General features: G+C 41.6%; 1 protein-coding gene across 18 annotated transcripts in view; it reads right to left on the bottom strand.

Annotated features, from left to right (window-relative positions):
• MICAL2 (microtubule associated monooxygenase, calponin and LIM domain containing 2) overlaps positions 1-19,849 on the bottom strand; it is a 162,070-nt gene that overhangs the window by 10,869 nt on the left and 131,352 nt on the right. For 15 of the 18 annotated variants that reach the window (XM_082760776.1, XM_082760762.1, XM_082760779.1 and 12 more), the window contains 5 exons: positions 17,825-17,899; positions 12,912-13,009; positions 9,349-10,714; positions 3,740-3,834; positions 1,223-1,315 (listed from right to left, as the gene is read on the bottom strand). In XM_082760776.1, the coding sequence (XP_082616902.1) occupies positions 1,223-1,315; positions 3,740-3,834; positions 9,349-10,714; positions 12,912-13,009; positions 17,825-17,899 (1,727 nt within the window). Of the gene's footprint in view, positions 1-1,222; positions 1,316-3,739; positions 3,835-9,348; positions 10,715-12,911; positions 13,010-17,824; positions 17,900-19,573; positions 19,657-19,849 lie in introns of those variants that run through there. The other 3 variants (XM_082760764.1, XM_082760766.1, XM_082760770.1) reach the window with 3 other exon arrangements.

The following is a 19,849-nucleotide window of genomic DNA, read 5'->3' as shown; positions in this document are numbered from 1 at the left end:
GTGATAGGGCATTCCAAACCATACCTTCAGAACAGCCTAACAGACAAGAAAGATTGTTCAAAAAGTCTGGATTTGATTGTTTCCATAAAGCAGTAAAAGAAGAGAATTTTACATCATTTACAGTGCTCGGAATAAAAAACAAAAATGTTAAGTTTTTTTTTTTTTTTTTCCTTTGGATTAGGTACATGGATTTTTTTTCCTGTCACTGATTTTATAGAAATTGCTAGATATTAGCATTTCTACTGTCTGGTTCAAACAAATAAGTTATATCCTTTTCAGTAATACATTTTGCCAAAGGAGTGATGTCTACATAAACAGATATTTCAATTTCACATCTGAAAAACAACTCAATAGCTTTCTTTTTTAAATTTAGTATTAGTACAGAAATAGCAAGTAGAAGCTCCATAGCTCTTACTGTCCACCTGGCATAATAATAAAACAGAGGATGGTGGACAACTTCGCCTTCAAAAAACATTTATTAGACAAAATGCCCTTGCTATTTATTTTACTGCATGGGAAAACACACACACACACAAGTTAAACATCACATTGGAAACAGTGCAGACAACCCAAAGTCATCAGCTGATTTCTTTGGAAAGACAAAACTCTACTCTGCAGTCCCTATGGCATCCATGCTGCAATGCAGAGACTGAGCTAGTTCTGATCACATTAGCTCAGGTATTATTAGCAGCTGAGAAGGAACAAGACAGAAATCAGTGTGGGGTAAATTTTTTCTTGGGTACAGATCAGGGCCCTACATGAAGTGAAGTGACTTTGCAACATTGAAAAACAAAATGGTTCACTTTCACATTTACGGCAGAGAGGACAAAAGCCATCATTCTATTTTGCCAGTGTCCTGTAGTACACTGGAGTGATAGCACAGCTTCTTGCATTCTCAGGGGATGATATTTCCCCTTTCTCTCTCTTTCCCTAATGATCAATGTGTTCTACTGCTACTGTCAGTCATTACTATTCTTGGTCTTGCATTAATGCATAATTACAAAATTGTGACTATCAACTGGGGCACACTTGGATTTGTCACAGACAGAGATACAAGACCCTGCCACTAGCATCTTACTGCACCTGACATTTTGGGTGGATTTTAATGAAGAAGTCAGTGAGTCCCAGTGAGGAATGAGAGTGCGTGGGCCACATTCACTACCCCTCTCCTCACCAGGCACTCCTGGGAAACAAATGGGGTATTTGCAAGCTACATTGTCACCTGTGCTTTGTGAAGCCTCTTCAGCTCCTCTTGTTTAATCAGTTGCTTTGTCTCCTTCTCCAGCTTCCTTCTCCTTCTAAGAGACATTTTTGCCTACCAAAAATATTAGAAAAGGAAAAAAAACAGCAATCAATGTACACGTATGATATTAAATGTTTCCACAAGTCTTCCCCAGAATCACAGAATCATTCAGGTTGGAACAGATCTGCAGAGACTGTTTAATCCAAGTCCCCTGCACAAAGCAAGGTGAGCTGCTGCATGCTGCTTTGGGCAACCTCACTGAAATAAAAATATTGATGTAGGAAAGTTTTCACACATTAACCTGTGTTGACTTTGAATCATTACAAGGTCTACTGAAATACTAAGTATACGTCAGTAAACTGTAAAGTGGTCATCAAACCAGTTTAGGAAAACTTAACTCATTACTATTGCTGTAGCTGCTGGAGTAAAATAAAATTGCTTGAATTGTGAATAATTTCTTTGATGTTTAAAATGGGTATTATCCATAGAAATTTGTCTTACAAAAACTAGTTGGTTTGATCATAACACACACCTGCACAGTAAGGCTGAGGGCAGGAAGGAAGAGCAGCTGGCATCAGCTGTGGTTCCAGTTCAGCACCGCCCGGCCTGGCTTTGGGAGAGACCTTCTTCCATTCTGCCTGCTCCAGTTGAGGTCCACCCCCACTTCCAGCAGCAGCTCATCTGGGCTGCTTGTATTATGGGAAAAGGGATGTATCTGAAAGAAATGGCCACCAAGCACCACTGCCATGAACAGCAAGGAGCATGTGCTGTGGGGGCTGACTGGGGAATATTTTCATCTAGCTCTTGACCTAAACTCTCTAGAAGTGTTGCAAGGCTGTGGTTTTTCGACTCATGAAGAGACAGATTATATGAGTACAGGAGACAAGATGATTGAAAACCGACAAGCCAGGAAGCCATTAGATTTTTTTCCCACCCAGTTTTGCCAGTGAAAAACAGTGGTAATGGCAAAAAAAGAGGTACTCAGAGATATCCAAGAGAGAGACAAGGAGGATGAATGTATCAAAAAATGAGCCACTGTAGACACCATGTGTGTCAGCCACTTGCCCACCCTTTTTCTCACCCCTATCCCAGCAGCGCTGCCTGGGCTGCACAATGGGCAGTTGCTCCTCTTCAGCTTTCTCCTGTCTCTCATCTCTCCCTTTTCTGTCTTTTTTTTTTTTTTTTAAATTTAATTCACTGTAATATTAACTTATTATAGACCACCTTTCCTGTAACACTTCCCCGGTTAACAAAAAGTCTGTTGTTTTCTTGAATCTTTTGAGATTGAAAGGACCTAAATACTGATTACTCTATTTTCTCCCACAATTTCAAGCAACTGTATTTCAAACAATACATTTATTTAAAGCATATTATTTGTAGGGTACTGTTCAAAATGGCTAAGCAAATGTAAGACTTACATTTGGCTATGTGGTGGATAGAAGAGAACTAAAAATGCCAATGTGTGATGAAAACTTTCTTCTCTGGAGACCTTTTCTTAAAAATAAACTAAAAATGCTCTCGGGTAACAAAAAGACCCACACTTGTTGATAACTTTTCCAAAAATGCTACAGCTGCTCTGCTTCAAAAGGCTTCAGCAACTTCAGCATGTCCTTACCCAGCAGGGCTGGCAGGACATGCAGCCACATGTTCCTGCACTTCCCCCTCTTGGTGCTTCACTTGGTCTGGAGCTGCACAACTGCACTTCCATTCGAAGCCCCACTTAGATCTCAGCTTGGCTTTTTATAGTGTACTGGGCAGCCTCTTGCCTCCCCCCCCCCCAGCCTCCCAAAGCAACAAATCAAAAGGCCACCTTGTACTATTAATTCCACTTACTGATATTCCCTTTATGGGAAAAAGGTAAACATATTTCTGTTGAGCTATTCAGGCAATAAAAGCTCTTCAATTCTCTTCAAATCAGATGGGTATCGAGAGTTCACTGGTGATTTAAACCCACTGCTCCAGTGAGACACAAGAGCTGAGTTAGGGCTTAGAGATGTCGGTGTGCAGCAGGCCCTTCCAATGTATGTGATCTGGGTGTGAATTCATAGCTCATGCAGCCATGCTGATTAGGGTAAACACAGCGTTTTCCATGCAATCTGCTTGTAGTACCTCACAAATGAAGTTGTATTTCCGTATGGGAAATCTGCATCTGTTTGGTTTAATTTTTTCAATGGTTTGCTTGTTGGACTACATATTAAATCCACTTATGAATGCTGCTTCAGAGTGGTTTCTGTAAAACATGTCTATTTGTCCAATTAAGACCTCCTCTGTCAACACTGGTACAATCAGGGGGAATTACAGATCCAAAGAGGAAAAAGAAATTTTGATATCCATCTGTCATAGTTTTAATCTATTTTTCTATCCACTTAACCTCTACTAAAAAAAGTTCCAGTCCCCACTTTGAGAAATCATGGTGTGTTTTAGATCTAAGTTTATGATGAATCTTAAATATAGTCCAACTGTGAAAATGTCTTTTTGCTTCAGACTAAAGGTTACCTTATGTGTTAATGACGGTTTCAATTCAAATTCATCCTCGGAGGAAGAAGTAGAATACTCAGCAGCCTCTTTTCTGACAGTTGGATGTTCACATCCTAAAATGAAGGAACAAAACTATCAGAGGTAAAAAACCAAAACACAAAACTGTTCTTTAACATATACAGACTCTTTGCACCTGCCCTGAGTTCCACTTTGCAGCACCCAGAGCAATTTGGAAATTTGGTCAACTGTGATAATTAAATTTTGGTCACTGTCAAAAACTCTGCTTGCATATAATTGATTTTTTTTTTCAGGTATTATGGACAAATAAATTAATTCCTTGAGCCCTCTTCATGTAGCATGGTGTTCTGAATGCATTCAACATTCATTAAAATGTATATCTGAAGTTAGCCATATTACCCTAATGATTGTATAAGGCTCACTATACAGTGTAATTGAATGCAAAAAGTCTGAGCCAGCTCTTAAACAAATTACCCTTATGTGGCTTGTAGCATCTGGCACCCATTTTTACTACATGACATCTGCTCAGTGTAAAATAGTTGGCGTCAGAATGTCTGGTCATATAAAAAAATCACAAATGTAATCAGAAGCAAATGGACTAAAAGAACAAGGCTTTATCACACAGCCTCATGCAATATAAATATTTCATTAATTATGTCTAAACAAACGTCACTTATTTTTCTGCTTTAGGAATATTATCACATCATTGAACTGTTGATTAAAATGCCATAATAAGTCAGAAAAATCCATACATCACAACAATGCACTCCATAAGGAAAACTCAAAGGCCGCCTTTGGAAGAAACATGTTTTCAGAATTATAAATTAAATTACATTTAATTGCAGCAATTTCCATCATGCCTGTTTTCCCAGCATCTTGTTTCAACTGTGTGTAAATATTTGAATTTCTTCTTAATTTGTCTAATTCATAGATTCATTCTCTCTATTTAAGAAAATAAAACTGCCTATGCCACATCTGTCTCTATACTTCAACCTGCTACAGGGTTAATGATTAACAGCTGGGCAACATCTTGGAATTGTACATTATTTACAGCTAACAATGCCATTTTTCTTTGTAACTGCTAGGTAATGTTTGGATTTCTATGTGCAAGTTGTATTCAGATTAAAATCACTTCCCATTCTTTCATTTTAAATGTTTCTTCGTTTCCTTGTACTGGATTGCAGCCCTGAAACAGGACTTCTGTCTTAAATTCTAATTTAAAACCTGAATCCAGGAAACACGTTTATTCCAGGGGGTAAAGCAATGAAAGCAAAATGGAAGTAATTTGTGGTAAGAAAAATATCTGGTTTTAGAAGCACCCAGTCCTCATGCTCAGTGAAGCTGCAAGCTCAAAGGGTCTTTTTGCGGGATAAGCAGGGACAGCCAGACTCAAAAGCCTTTGCCAGTGCACAAGATGGAGGAAGGCATAGGGGGGTATCACAGTCACTATTTCTTTTGAGGAGTAAACTTACCTGCCTTGTTTCTCCCCATGTAACCAAACATTTGCAGTAAGTACCCTGCAGTCACACCACTGGTGAAATCAAATTCCATAATATGCAATCTGCAAACCTTCCAGGGAGCCCCAGCAGGGCTAGCCACACAAGCAATTACACAATCCCGTTTTTCTCTCAGATCTGGGAATAAGCAATTGCTTTCCTGTGTCCTCCTCTTTGAGCAATATCAATAATTTAAAGAGCATTACAAGGTCTAGAGGAAAAGCAGCCTTCTGTAACACGAGGGCACCTGCCTCCTCCTTGGGACTGCAACTCAGGAGCTGCGTTCCTTTTTGTTACCGAGAGAGGGCCACTGACTTCTCTAAGGACTTTCAACAAGACCCATCTCGCAAGCATGAGGAAGCCAATGTCAGGGCATGGAATTGAGTTATGTCCACAGACCTGCCAGCACCTATTGGTTATGGAGAACTAAGCATTAGCAACTTGCTCTGAAGAGAAAAGCCCTTTAAATTGCTCCAAAACAGACGGTTAAGGGATGCTGCACACACATTTCCAGCATACCTGACTCACGGCTGTCAAATCACAGGGAACTGAGCATTGGTATTGAATCTGACAGCATTACAGAATACATTTCAAAGTAGAAAATTGTAAGAAACATCCAATTCTTGATATTGGGGTTTGATATCTTCACATATATATGTCACGTAAGATAAATTGCATCTGTAAATTACAGTTCCTCACACCTTGGTAATCTGAGGGTGGGTCTCAAAGACACTTTGCCTTGGTCTAATAGCCCTGGCACTGAATGCCATCAGCAGTAAAACCCTAGCTGCATTCTGTAGGAACAACTGAACCAAAGTCCAGTGCTTTTGCAAATCCTTTTCAACATATAAATCCAGGCTACTGGTTTTCCTAGGAAACTTGAGATCCTCTGAACAGAGAGGGAGGTGTCGTAAGGAAAGGTTTAAAAGGTTACAGCTTCTGTTGGAGGGAAATGCACTCCTGATTGTTCTGGAGATTTATAGGAAAAAACACCACTGGTGAAATGCTGTACATCACAGCTCACCTCTGCTTCCTGGAGTGGTTTTGTGTCACAGTAATGACTGCAGTCTAAATACACAGAAATTCTTGGAACGGGAACTATTTTTATAACAGCATTTTTATAACATGATGTTACATTAATCTGCTGGCTTTTTCTGTAAGTGTCCAGGATTGCATATTTTTTATAAGGTTGTTGGAGTTAATCATTGCCTCTCTAAGTACTTCAGTGTTTTACAGAAAAGAAAGGTTAAAGGACACATCTCTTAGGGCATTGGTGTCCCAAAACAGACGGGAATTTGCATGAAGTAGGAGATGAAAAGAAAGGCCTGTAGAAATCAGTTGTCTATTTGGTTCCACATCTCCGCTTTTCCACAGGTTGTTCATGTGGTCTTAGGCATGCAATTTAATCTTGTAGTGTTTCAGATCCCTAAAATATAAAATCACTGAAATAAGAGTGTCCTAGGTGACATGAATACTGCAGTCATGAAGACTTTCAATAGTACAAAGGCAGTAATGGGAACCAGGTACAAACCTAAAATATTTGCAAGTAATCCCTAAAAGTGCACAAAACCAGCAAAGTGAGATCATAGAACATCTGATTTTCTTATCATCTAAACTGGTAATTCTGCTTAATAAAATGAGCCACGTAAACATTCCAGTCATAAATCCAGTAAACATTGCAGTCATAAATCGTCATAACAACTCTCATCTACTCTAAGGAACAATTCTAAAAATGTATTCATATGACTTCAGCTCAGTCAGTGACAAAAAAATATTCCCTCTGTTTCTTCATGAGTGACAAAAAGCAAACCCTGGGTCACAAACAACTACCAATAAATCACAAGCTTTGTGAAACCACCACCTTCAGAAGGTCTGTCTGTGAGTCAAAGCTAACCTAAACCCTGGATCTACTACTGAGGCTTGTTGCAGATGTTACAGCTGGCTACCACGTACACAGAACACTAAGAGAAGGCAGACACTAAGCTGACTGCAACTCTCTCATACAACCTGGTTTGGTTCTCTTTAAACCGTCCCCCCCCCCCCCCCCCTTGTGGTATTAAAGATTTTTAATACTTCTAAGTAAGACAGCTCTTTGGCATTTTTATTTTTTTAATTTCAAAAGGGCAAGATGGCTTAAGTGAGATCAGTTAGTCATCCAATTGATCAATTTTATTGATCTTTTTTTAGATTCCACCCAAATTTAGATTTAGATTAATCTTTTTTTAGATTTCACCCAAAGGTGGAAACAAGCAACATCAATAAAGCCGCAATGATATTTCTGCAGCAAACCAAAAAACCAGTATTGCACCTACAAACCTCTGTATTGCTGTTTGGGAACACCCGTGTATTCTACAGGCAAACTTACCTAGGATTTTTTTCAAATTAATCTCTCACTGAAATCAGTGCATGAACCCTCACTGCTTCAGTAAGAGTTGTCCTAGGTCCCGGATGCACAGGCAGTCTGTATAGGCAGATCTCTGCACAGCCCCAAATTTCTAAGCAGCACTGAGCAAAAGCCAAGCATGGGCAAATGGCTAAATCAAAGTTGTATTTTTTAATTTTGCACAGACTTTGCAATGCCCGTATTCAATAACTATAATAACTTAATTCCTCTTTTGGCTTGCACAGCAGAGGAATGCAGCACATTATTAAATCATCCTTTGTTCAATTTTTTTTTTTTAAATCTAAATAAAGTATAGTATTATTCAAACCTAAGAACATCTTCCACTTTAGTAGGAACAAAACATATCAGTTATTATAATACATTTACTTAAGAGCAAGTCAACTTGGCTTGGTCTATGGGTGATGACTTTTATAGGCTCAGAAAAAGCCTTTCGTTTGAGACCACAGTGTGAAAAGCGTGAACACTAGCAACTCCCTGTGGCTTCAGAGCAGTCCTTTGCATCCTCTGGCTCAACAGGAAGGCCTGGTTTTGCAAGTTGTTAGATAAAGAAGGCTCCAAGAACCTGATCCAAAAGCTCAGGAATGATAGTGGGAGTTATTCTATTTATTTCAATGAGTTTCACATCAAGTTCTGAAGCAGAAAGGTTACAAAAAGGATCTGGCAGCTCAATGTAAGCACTTCAGCAACTTCGCTTATACTCCATTCCTTGTACATGCATTATTTTACACACAAATTGTTATTTTAATGCTGAGTTTGGGTCATAATCTAATAAAGTAAGGCATAAACAGGTATGCCAATAAAATTCAATAGGTTATTGAGTTAAAAAGCTGTGACTTTCTGTAGTGGGCTTTTGGAAAGATAGATTATAGAGAAAGACAGGTGGGTGTCTCTCTCATACCTCATATTTTATACCTTAAACTGTGCTGCACTTAATTCTTTCTGAGCCCATGCTCAGATTAATTTGGTTGCTCTTTGTATGACATCAATATTTCTGAAACTCATCTGCAACTTTAATATTAAGCTTGCTCTTGCAAACAAACATGAAAATCAATACCTTTTAATCACTGCCCAAACAGACTCTCAAATTGGTTAGAGCAGGTCGGTAAGGTGCTAATTCCTTACAAACTTAAGAACAAGGGGATATCAGTGACACCACATAGCTCCCAAAAGCATGCCTATATTTCAGTCACTACGGCAGCAGGCAGAACTGAAGAGACACCTGCTGAGAAAGCAGATACACAAAGCAAAGCTTCTTCCTACTGCAGCTTTATTGCTACAATATCTGAACTGGTCATGGATAGGATAGCAAACATACTCCACATGGCACTGAAGCTTCCAGTGCTCATCCTTCCACTTGCCTGCTTTTCTCCCCTTTTCACAATGCACTCAGAGTCACAGAAGCAACTGCTCTGTATCCCTTTCTGCCCCATTGCTCCTTCTACCTCAGCAAGTATGTTTTTCCTGTCCCGAACACATTTGAATACTAGTAAACAGCAGACCAAATTTGTGTCCAACATGCTGTCTGTGCTCTGCTCTGACAACACCTTTAACTTCTAATTCTTAACCAAAGATACATTTATTAAATCTTCATATGTAGACAGCAACTCTGAGTTAAACATGAAATACAACAGAAATGGGATTCGCATGATGGCACATCAATCTTTTAAATGTTAAATGCTTGCAATAAATAATTCCATTCAGGTCCTCACCTGCAAAAGGAAAATGTAGCCTGTCTTCTGCAGAATGGTCCCTCATGAAAGGCAGAGATGACACAAGGAAATTCCCTTCTCTTTCATGAACCTTACTTTTCAGTCTATCAAAAAGTGACCCAAGACTACTCTTCTGTGTGGAATCATCCAGATTGCCCTTGGGAGCGTTCTTGGGTTCCCGAGATGAAGCAAGGAGGTACTTCTTGTTACAGGTAAATATATCATCCCTGGAAGCCACTGGAGGAGTTTCTTTAAACGTAAACTTTTCTAGGAGTCCTGGGACATCCTCCATCCTAGTGCAAGGTGATTTCTGAGGTATACCAGTGGTCTTGGAAGGCCTGCTTTGTGGACTGTAGACTGGGAAGAACAGCTCCTTGGTGTATTCACTTGGAGATATCTCTTCAGAGCTGACAGAAAAATTAGATGGAGTTGAGAGAGAATTGCAAGTTATTCCTAAATATTCTCCAGCCTGCTTCCCAATTTTAAGCTCCTGTGGCTGACTGTTATTTGCTCTGTTGTTATTACTGATCCTTTGGCTTAGGGAATAGCCAGGAGTACTGGGGAAGCTGAAGTAAGTTTTTTCTGAAGAGGCTTTGAATTTGCTGTCTGAGTCCTGCTTTTGTCCTTCTGTAGATGAGGTTAGAGGCTCCAAAATGGACCTCTTGATTGCATTGGCAATGAGCCTCAGTGGTGATTTTGGCTGGCTGGCTGTAGGCTCCTTGGCAGCTCTATCCGGATTCTTCAGAGCACCTTTCATGTCAACTGACAAAGCCGGTGGTACATCATCTGCAAATAAGAGAGGCAAATGATGAGATTGTTTGAACACACCTTTTCTCCAGTCAGTATTCTTATCCTTCTCTGAAATCTCCAGCACTCCTTTGTTTTGATTCTGCAGCCTGGTTCCACCTAAGTCTACCCCATTTGAATCATACAACATAGGTTGCTGTTCCGTGCAAAGCACCAGCCTCTTTTTTGCCTCCTTTAATTCTTGCTCAAACTTTTCTCCTGGGTGCCTTGTATTTTTCTCATCTTTTTCTTTCAAACACAGACATGGCAGCACTTTGGCATTCCTGTTAAAACCTTGTGATTCAGAGGTGTAATTCTGTTTGTTTTCATTCCAGCTCTGGCCCATACATGTTCCAGTGTGACAATCTATATCTTCAGGCTCCAAAAAATCATCGGTCAGCGTCCCATTTCCACGAGGGATCCGTGGAGAACCTCTGGCCCTGCTCTGAAATGGATAATGAGGCACGTAGAGATGGACATCTTCATGCATCTCTCTGACTTTTTCTTTTCTTTGAGATACTGGGCTGCAGCGTTGGACATGTCCTCTTGTAACTTTTGGTGGATTCTTGTAAGAAGTCAACTGTCAAGTGTAAGGGAAAAAAGTTAACTGGTGTTAGAAAAATATAGTTTACTGTATCTTTTATTCTATATAATATTTTAATCAATTTAAATATTAACATGATACTAGTAATCATAATTTTTTATATATAGATACACACACATACATAGATGACAATACAATAAGAAAAAAAAAGAAAGCTTTTCTCCCTAAAGGGATAATATTTACCTAGGAGAGGAGATCTAATATTCTACGGGAAGTTTTAATAGTCTGCAAATAACGTAATTCATACTAAGAATCTGTCATATCTTTATGAATCATCTTCAACGTTTTCCTTGGAAAGAAAGAGTCCTATCTACAGGAAAATACACAAAGTCGATCTGCTCTATTCTCCTGCATACATTTCAGTTGCATCACATTACAGTTTACAGCAAGCACAGGAGGCCATAATCCATCCTCTCCAACCACTTTTATAATATTGTATGCTCACATGGTGCAGGTACAAATGAATGAAGTAACCCAGAAATAATTGTAAAATGCAAGATGGTAGTTTAAACAATTCAATTAGTTCTCTTTTATTATTATTTTTCCTTTGGTGAAGATTTAAATTAATTACTCCAACCACTAAAACATTCTGCTGTAGACAGTAACAAGAATAAATGCTCACATTACGTAGCCAACAGACCAAAAATACAGTTTTTTTTTTTTCTTTTTAAAAGGAGGGGCATTTTATCCTCAATGCTATGAGATAATGGATGGCTAGAAGATTTAATTCCTGTTTCCACTTCTATGCCAGATTCCCAAATTCACATGGGTAAAGCCATTAATCTAACTTCTCATTTCCTAGATGCATAGGAAGTCGCATAGGAAGTAAGGTAATAATGATTACTTTCTGCTTCGTAGCTGTATTTGATGACTGAAATTAACACTGGCCAGGATCTCAGATAAAAACATGAGAAACACCAATAATCGAATAAACACCCACTTAATGTCTCTTTAGAGTAAGAGAAATGCTGCCAAGCGATATGTGTCAAGTGGAAATCGCAGCATGGCGATCATCCGTCCTTGTGTGCAGCATGGCCAGGCAGCATTGTGCTGCTCTGCCCTCCAGGGACGCTCCCTTCCTGGACCTATTGTGCTGGACCGGATTTCAGCTAGCACCATGGATGTTGAAGACTCGATTTTTTTGGAACGCAGACCCTGAGGTCAAGCAATTTTAATCACTTTAACCCAAGGGTGAGGACAACAGGCTAGGACACAGAGGACTTGGCCTGGCTCTTAGTCAGGGGGACAGATTGTGCTCTGCTCATGACTGTTCGTCATGACTTCTGCTACAGTGTCATGCTTGCAACAGGCCCACCCTTCCTCATCCTTAAAAAGCAGAAACTACAAAAGGAAGCCTAGGACTTGTAGGAACCTGAAGATGCTCATGAGCTGGGGGAGGTGTAGAGTCAAGAGCTTGCTGTGAATTAGGAAAAAAAAGTCTTCTGCCCATTGAATGCTAGTGGTAAACATCAGACATGGGCACATGTACATCTAAGGGCACTAGCAGCCTAAAGTCTCCCCGTCTCCTTTGCTAGGTTTCCTCTGGCCAGTGCTATGCAACTGCTTGACACCTCACCTCAGCTCTCAGATCTACTCTCTAAGACCAGTGCTGGCACTTGCCTCTCATCCCATAGCACAGCAACAGAGGGAGCATTTAAGCCATCTGGATGTGATACCCTCTTACTGCCCCAGTACTGACATGTGTCCTTTTGTCCAACACACACCACCTGAAGACCCACTTCCCATCCAGACCTATGAGCATGTGGCTAGACCAACAGCTAGCTCAGGAGCACCAAGAGCCAGAGATCTGGGGTTTGCTCTCCTTTGAGAAAAAACTGTGGCACAAAGCAAATGCCAGTGGCAACTAAGCCCTGTGCTGTGAAGGAAGCTTACATATTGGCTGACACAAGAGGTTAGTGTCCAAATCTCAGCATGATCAAAGTCTTAGTCTCACAGAAAGCAAATGTGACTTAGCCATGTGATTTGGGAATGGTTATACCAATCAGAGCAAAATCTCTTCCCTATGTATAACAGCATAACTCCAACTTTTGCTGGTTACTGAGAGTACCAAAACTATGTAAAAGAGCAAAGGATGCTCAGACAATCCTGCTGCAAGCAGGCATGTCCCAACAGTAGTAGTGCTAGTGCTACTCTGATCAATTCTCTTTCATACCTGTGTTTGGAACTGATCCTCTCTGAGATCACTTTGACAGCTGGCTGAGCTCTCCTTCCAGTGTAGGCCAGGTTTCTTGTTAGAAAGCAGAGAGAAATCTGCCAAAAAACACCACCACCACATTTTTACTATCATATTCACATTATTACCTTAAATAAAATTCACAATTAAAGAACGACAATAAAAAGTTAAAGAGTCATCTGGATACACTTTTACCCTGAAGAGCTGACCTACAGTAATGAAGTTTATAGCCCCACTTGCATATGTATGCACACTATACAAAACACATGCTGACATTTTCAGCAGTGAAGCTGAATTTATTCTACTTTTTGTCTAAATGAAGTGAAGCATCTTGTGAGTTACAGGAAACTTCCTGGAAAAAAAGAAGTCAGCCTCTTTAAAGCACTTTTAGACCTTAAAAATAGAAGCAATAAAAACAACCATATATTTCTGAAGCCTTAGTTCTGAAAAATGAAGAAAAGTGGATGGGTTCTGAGAGGGCTGGCTAAAGAGAAAGAAATGAGAAACGTAACCATCTACATGCAGTAAAAACAGAATTAATTCCCTTCTCATAAATTGGGCTAAGGGACAGCATGCTGTAGAATCTTCAAGGATGAGGCAAGGTAATTCATTACTGTAGGCCTTAAACCAAAACTTAGTTGCTGGAAGAAAATACAGGTGAATAACTTGCACCTGAATGGAATCAGCAGAACTCTAATATTTGTGAGAGAGTTGGATATAATAAATAGTCTTTGGATGAAAGAAAAGTACACCTCAGCCAAGACATTACCGCATCAAGTTTTGACATGAGAAGTCTACTTATAGCTGAATTATCAACTCCAAATCCCAATTAACAGTTCTGAAACCCACAACAGTTCCCAGTGCAAACTATGCTTCTTCTATTCAGAGATAAAAGCTCCAACGGACAAAAAAAGCTCCAACAAAAGCTTCGACAGACAAAAGCAACACACCAGAAAGATAGAATTCAGCTCCTGCACATGGACTTCAGAAAAGGGAAGCCAGGGAGAGAGTCCCGTTTTCCTTTCCTCTCACCCTTTTGTTCCCAATCTTGGTGCAATTTGTTACTCTCAGTCAAGACTTGAGGGAAACGATGAGCTGGAGTTCATTAAGGTACTCCTGTAGGAACCAGCATTGAGGGGTTGAACTGAGAAAAACCCAGCTTTGTCACTCGATTAAAAAGGACGCCACAACTCTGATTTGCTGCTGGTCTTGCTTTCTTTATCTTTTGGCAATGAGTTTTCAGGGAGAGAGCAAGAAAGAGAGCGTGAAAGTAAAAGCACCCTTCATATCATTTCAGACACATTGAGAAAGTCCAGTAATGGTCCTCTAAGAAAACATCATCAAACTTAAGCTCCTCCTTCTTCACTTTCACAGCCTACCTCACCCTCCCCCGGTTCTCACTTCCAGTACCAACACAACTCCTCCCCCTCCCCGCCCCCCCCAGGCTCCTGGTAGTGAGAGTGGGGGGAGAAGCAGCATCCCAGCGTGGCCTTTCCATTACCATGCATAACAGAGGAAATTACTTTTTTCCTCTGTGCAGCCCCAGGGGTCTGTGGGACAGCAGCACACAGGGGTGCATTGCTGCACGAGGACAGGGCAGCACAAGTGAGAGCAGCACTTAGCACAACGTCCCAGCTTGTTGCCTTGCACAGAGATTATTGACTTATTCCACTTGAGGCTCTGAAGCTATATTTGCAGCTTCATGTTAAAAACATGTTACTATGAAAAACAAAACAAAAAACAAAAACAAAAAAATCCTTAGGGCATTACCAAAATCTGCTTGGCCTTGGAGCTACTCGTGGTGACCAAGACAACAAATAAGAGTGTGGCGCTGTCTGTGGCTGCAAAACAGGAATTACAGATTTTGAAAGGCAATATCCTGCCCTGAACCTTTCAGCCAATATAGAAATGACACCAATTTCCTTTCTCTGGCTGCATACCTCGTGCTGTTTATGAAACATATGTGTTTTGGGAAATAAGTTTGAAAAGGAGACAGATTTTTCTTTAATGTGACTGATGATCATATGAATTCTTGTAACTAAGTATTAAGTGGATTAAATACAGAAACTAAGACTTACAGTGTTCCTCCAGAGAGTAAAAAATGCCTTTATTCTGTTCCCAGTATATGCTGAATATACTTTACACATCATTTAAGAGTATACTTGAGGTTCAGACACATTCATATAGCATGTTGCTTTCCTCTCAAAGACTTCTAGCTCCCTCTAGAGCCCTTCGAAGGCACAAGGAAGGCTTTAATAAAATGATGAGAAAATTAATTGGCAAACAATTAAGTAATACACTTGCTGAGAACAAGCTGAAAATTAATCAAAATTATGAGTTATCCCTGGTCTTTCCTTCTTTCCTTCCACAGTCTGTCTTTTTTCCCCTCATATCTGGAATAAGCACTATTTTTATTTGATTTTTTTTAAGAACTGAGATCAACTAAGGAACAATTTTAAAACCACCCTTTCAGTAAATCCAACACTTGATGTATAAGCCAATCCCCACAGTGTTTCACGGCACTCAAATACAGCACTGAGGCAGACAGACGCCACAAGATTTTTTGAGAGCACCCTGACTAGCTAGGCCATCTTGGGCAGAGGCATCCTCTGGGGTAGGATGCCCACCTGGCTGCTCCAGGGAGGTTCTGCAGAGAGCAGCGGGTCCTTCTCTGCACCTTGGAGGTACAGCCAGTCCCAGGGAATGCCACCACAACGAGGCCTTTCTGCCTGCCCATCTGCCACAGCTGCCTCTCCAAGGACACATGTACATCTAAGGGCAATAGCAGGGTGTGATGGTTTGATGAAGTCCAGCTTGGTGGGAACATCTTCTACAGACCATGAAATAGCCCCATGTATCCTCTACTGATATTTAGTGAGTTATCCCAGACGTGGCAACAGAAGCCTTCAAAGGACCATGAAGTCCGTAGTGAAAGTGCTAGTGTGCAGCTAAGGGCATCTGACATAGTTGTAAGGCTGGTGCCAAGACAGAGATGCATCTTGCCCCCTTTTGTGAGACATAAAAAAAAATCTTCCTGTAATGGATACTTGCAAATAATCTTGAAGCTTCTTTTTGCAGTCAAACCAAGCAAGCCAACATACCTCTGCTTGAACATTGGTCCCATAATTAACACAGGTGGCCTATGAGCTCTGTTTCCACAACAAGAAACTTCTCCAAAGGCAGCTGAGACTGAGGCAGCTGCAGAAATCCCCCACAGATGGCAGAGTTGCAGAGGGAAGCTGAGGGCTGAGGTGGAGCAACTCTCACCACCAGTTCCCAAAAGCCAGCTGTCTGCATGCTTGGAGACTGTAGTACTCAGTCACATGTACAAACCCCTTCTTTCCACCGTTATGTATTTATGCTTCATACTTATGGGCTATCAACAGCTCAGTCTAACAAATACAACTGTTTCTAAACAAGTTTTGGGAGGACTTGAGGTGCTGGTAAATGCATCCAGCTCCACACTGATATCAACAATCCTGCAGGTACCAGTGAGTCCCAGGGGACTCAGGAGAGGTGCAGCATATAATTGCGGAGGGGCTGTGCTGAGGCAGGCAGGCAGCCCTGCTAAAAGCAACAGAGATGTGACTGGGAACACATCTGGCTCATCTCAGGGACACAGCTCAGGAGGAAGATCACTTTGACATCGCCCTGGCTGTGAGGAGTGACCACCCTGCGTTTTGCAAGTGAATCACACACAGACCTGATTGCTATTAAGCTCAGTACATTCCTGTTTGAATCCCTTGGGCAGAGATGGGTCAGCCTAAATCAAGTGAAACTGTCAGAGGAGAAGAACCAGTAATGCTCATGTTGGGAGGGCTGTTAGTATTCTTTCCTCTTCAGCAAACAGAAACATCACCTGTTTTTTCAGCAAACAGTAGAGGATATACAAATAGACACCTCCAGGAGCATGTCTGGTATGCAGTGCTCAAAATATTAGACCTATTGATACACTGAACCAAAAGCAATCAGTGCACATAGGTCTAAGGGCAGAATACATGCTCTGTGATATAGGCACACCTTATTGGCTGATAAATTAGAGCTTAGCATACACAATTACGGCAGACATAACTTGCCAGCACTACTCCTTTTGCAGATGCCTATGCAGGACCATGACCAAGAGCACGTTCACACAAGGCCCGAGCTGCTGACTTTCACAGCTCCCATTGTGGGAAATATAATTGAAATGCCACTTCTGAAACCCCACCAGTGCTGAGCTCATCCAACACACACACACAGACTGCACCCACACTGGAGAGGGAACAGGAGCACTCGGCACCCCTAGCTCCTGCAGCCCCAGGCTCCATCCTTCTGGAGGACAGCTGCTGGGGATGAGGTGCCTCCACTCGCCACCTGCCTTTCCTCACCCACTCCATGTGGCCCAAAAGCTTCAGACTGGTTTGGGGCAGGTGTGTTGAAATGGCAGTGTTTGCATAAAAGCGCGTATGGACATGTATACAGTATTGTGAGGTTTTGTCTCTCCTGTACAAAAGCCTGGATTACATAGAGTTGTTAACTTGTCATAGAGTCATTGGTAGATTTACTTAATGGTTTATTCTCTGGGAGCTATGGTGGTAAAAGAGTAGGAGATATAATAGGAATTAGATATGGACAGATAGATGATGTATGGATTACCTTATTAGTCACAAAAATAGGTAATAACCTATCATGTGACTAATAAGCAATCACGTGAAAAAGGAATTTGATCCTTTCAGGACAAGAAAATGAAAAAAAAAAAGAGAAAGATTTGTTGTGTTTTAGCTCTCTTGTCTCCTTACCTCATGAGTCAAAATCACAAAAAATGTTAAAGGAAAGGACAGGAAGAATTTGAAAGAAAAAAAACAGGAGACAGTGCAAGTGGAAGATGCAATCTCTTCTTGGGCTGTACTCACTTGTTTGGATTTTTCTTCTCCAATTCTGATACTTAGTTAATGCAGTGGAGTGAAAGCTGTTGGCTCTCTGTAGTGCTAAACAGAAACAGGAGAGGGACATCGTTAGCTAGCACAGCACAAGCCAGAGAACAAAACCATAGCTCCCCATTCCCTGCCAGGCTTTGCAGTGCCCGAGCAACATGACAGCACCAGAGCAGCCAGCCCCAGGAGAGGCTCCCCTCATGCTGGTGCTGTTTTCCAACATGCCTGCCCGCTGCACCTCATGTCAGCAAAAGCAGGACAGGAGAAAGCCAGGGCTGGATTGTGGCGGTTCAAAAGTAGCACTCCAGACAGATGTTCCAAAGGGAAGCCTGGCTCTGCCTTTGAAACAAGGCCTCTTTATTCAGAAGTCCATTTAAATCACCTTGTAAAACCCCCCTCTTTTCTGTTCCGATTAGAATGCATATATGGGCTTGGGGTTGGTGGAGGACTGGAAGAAATGAATGCTGATGGCTCTTTATTGCAGCAAAATAATTTCTCAGCTCTTCCATCACTGCGGCACAGCCTGGCAGAAGGCTCCTTGTGCAAGGAAAGAAGCCAGATCCTTACAGCAGCCCTTTCAGTGCTGCCCAAACCTCATGCCAAGGCACTTTGGGTGATGATGAATCAAAGGACTTGGACATTTTAGCACCACCTAAAACCTCTTTTATAAAAATCTGCCAGGAATGCCTAGAACATTGTGGTGTTGAACGTTGCCCTTTATTTTAAATATGAGATTAAGTCAGTATACCACATTGAAATCCAAGAACTCTATTCATGTCTGACAGTCTTTGGAAACTCACCCCTGTTCAGGCACCAGTGAGATCTGAAATAAAAGCTGGTTTCAACAAAGCCTTTTCCACACAGAGAGGAGTGATAACACCAAATGTAATTAACAAATGCAAAATACCATGAAGTTTCTCAGGGTCCAGCCATAAGCTGTCAGTGCGTGGGAGGATCTGAGAATGCAGACATAAATCAATGCTGCATGTAAGGCTGCAGGCAAAGAGCTTTTTTGGGGAGAACCCCAAAAAACAGTTTTGCACATCTGCACACACTGTCCAAACAGCTGCTCCCTTGCTCCACCCACATTTTGTATGAACATGACTGCTCTTGCCCAAAAAGCAGAGAGCAGCTTTAGTGCAGGTCCATGCCTGTAGCACCACAGCTGCCAGCTCAGGAGGTGCATGCAGGCCCACGCTGCTCTGCCCAGGGGAGAAACCCAGCAGACCATGAGCCTGGCAAAGTTTTGTGGATGCTTTCTAAAGCAGAAGGTTCACCATAGCTTCAACATGTTACCATATAGTCCTAAAACATGGCAGTCCTCACTTCCTGCAGATGCACGTCTTTGGTTGTTTTTAGTCCACCTTTTAGGCCTGACCTCCAGCTCCAGAAAGGAGTTTTCAGTTGGAGGCAGACTGCTCCTAACCCTCTTGCTGCCTCCCTACTAGCTATATCCTTTCCTCAGTATGCTTTCTGTAGACACGAATAGCTCAAGCAGCTACTGATATAAATATAAACTGATCAAAGTAGAGCACTCCAGTGCTTCCAAAAATCACCTGTAGCCAACGTCACAGATATTGCACAGGCTGCTAATAACATCCCAGTGTTTTACTGGTGGGAAAGCACCCACCTGGCACTGCAAGCTGGGCAGGAAGCACAGCTCCTCCAGGTTCCCGTGCACCATGACACCGCTGCATCAGCCAAGGTGGGCAGAGCAAGGCACTGCTCCGGCAGCTGCCCGTGTCACAGGAGCAAACCACCCAGTGGTGCCTCTGAGCAAACTTTCACTCTGAGCATTTTAGTGCCACCTGCTGCGTAAGCGTTTAAGATTCAACCAGTGAGTAAAGAAGAAAGGAGCCTGTAAAATACTGTTATGTCACCCAAAAGGCAGAAATCCCCCCAAATGAAGACACTTAAGAGGTAAAACCTAGCCATATTGCTGACAGCTGCCTCCAGTTCAAAACCTCCCCCTCAACGCTGACTTCAGCCCCCAGGAGAGGCCAC

This window comes from Aythya marila (genome assembly GCF_965140915.1).
Source record: "Aythya marila genome assembly, chromosome: 5".
In the NCBI taxonomy this organism is placed as follows: Eukaryota; Metazoa; Chordata; class Aves; order Anseriformes; family Anatidae; genus Aythya; species Aythya marila.
Note: the sequence above shows the minus strand (reverse complement) of the source record. Positions and strands in the feature narration are given on the sequence as shown.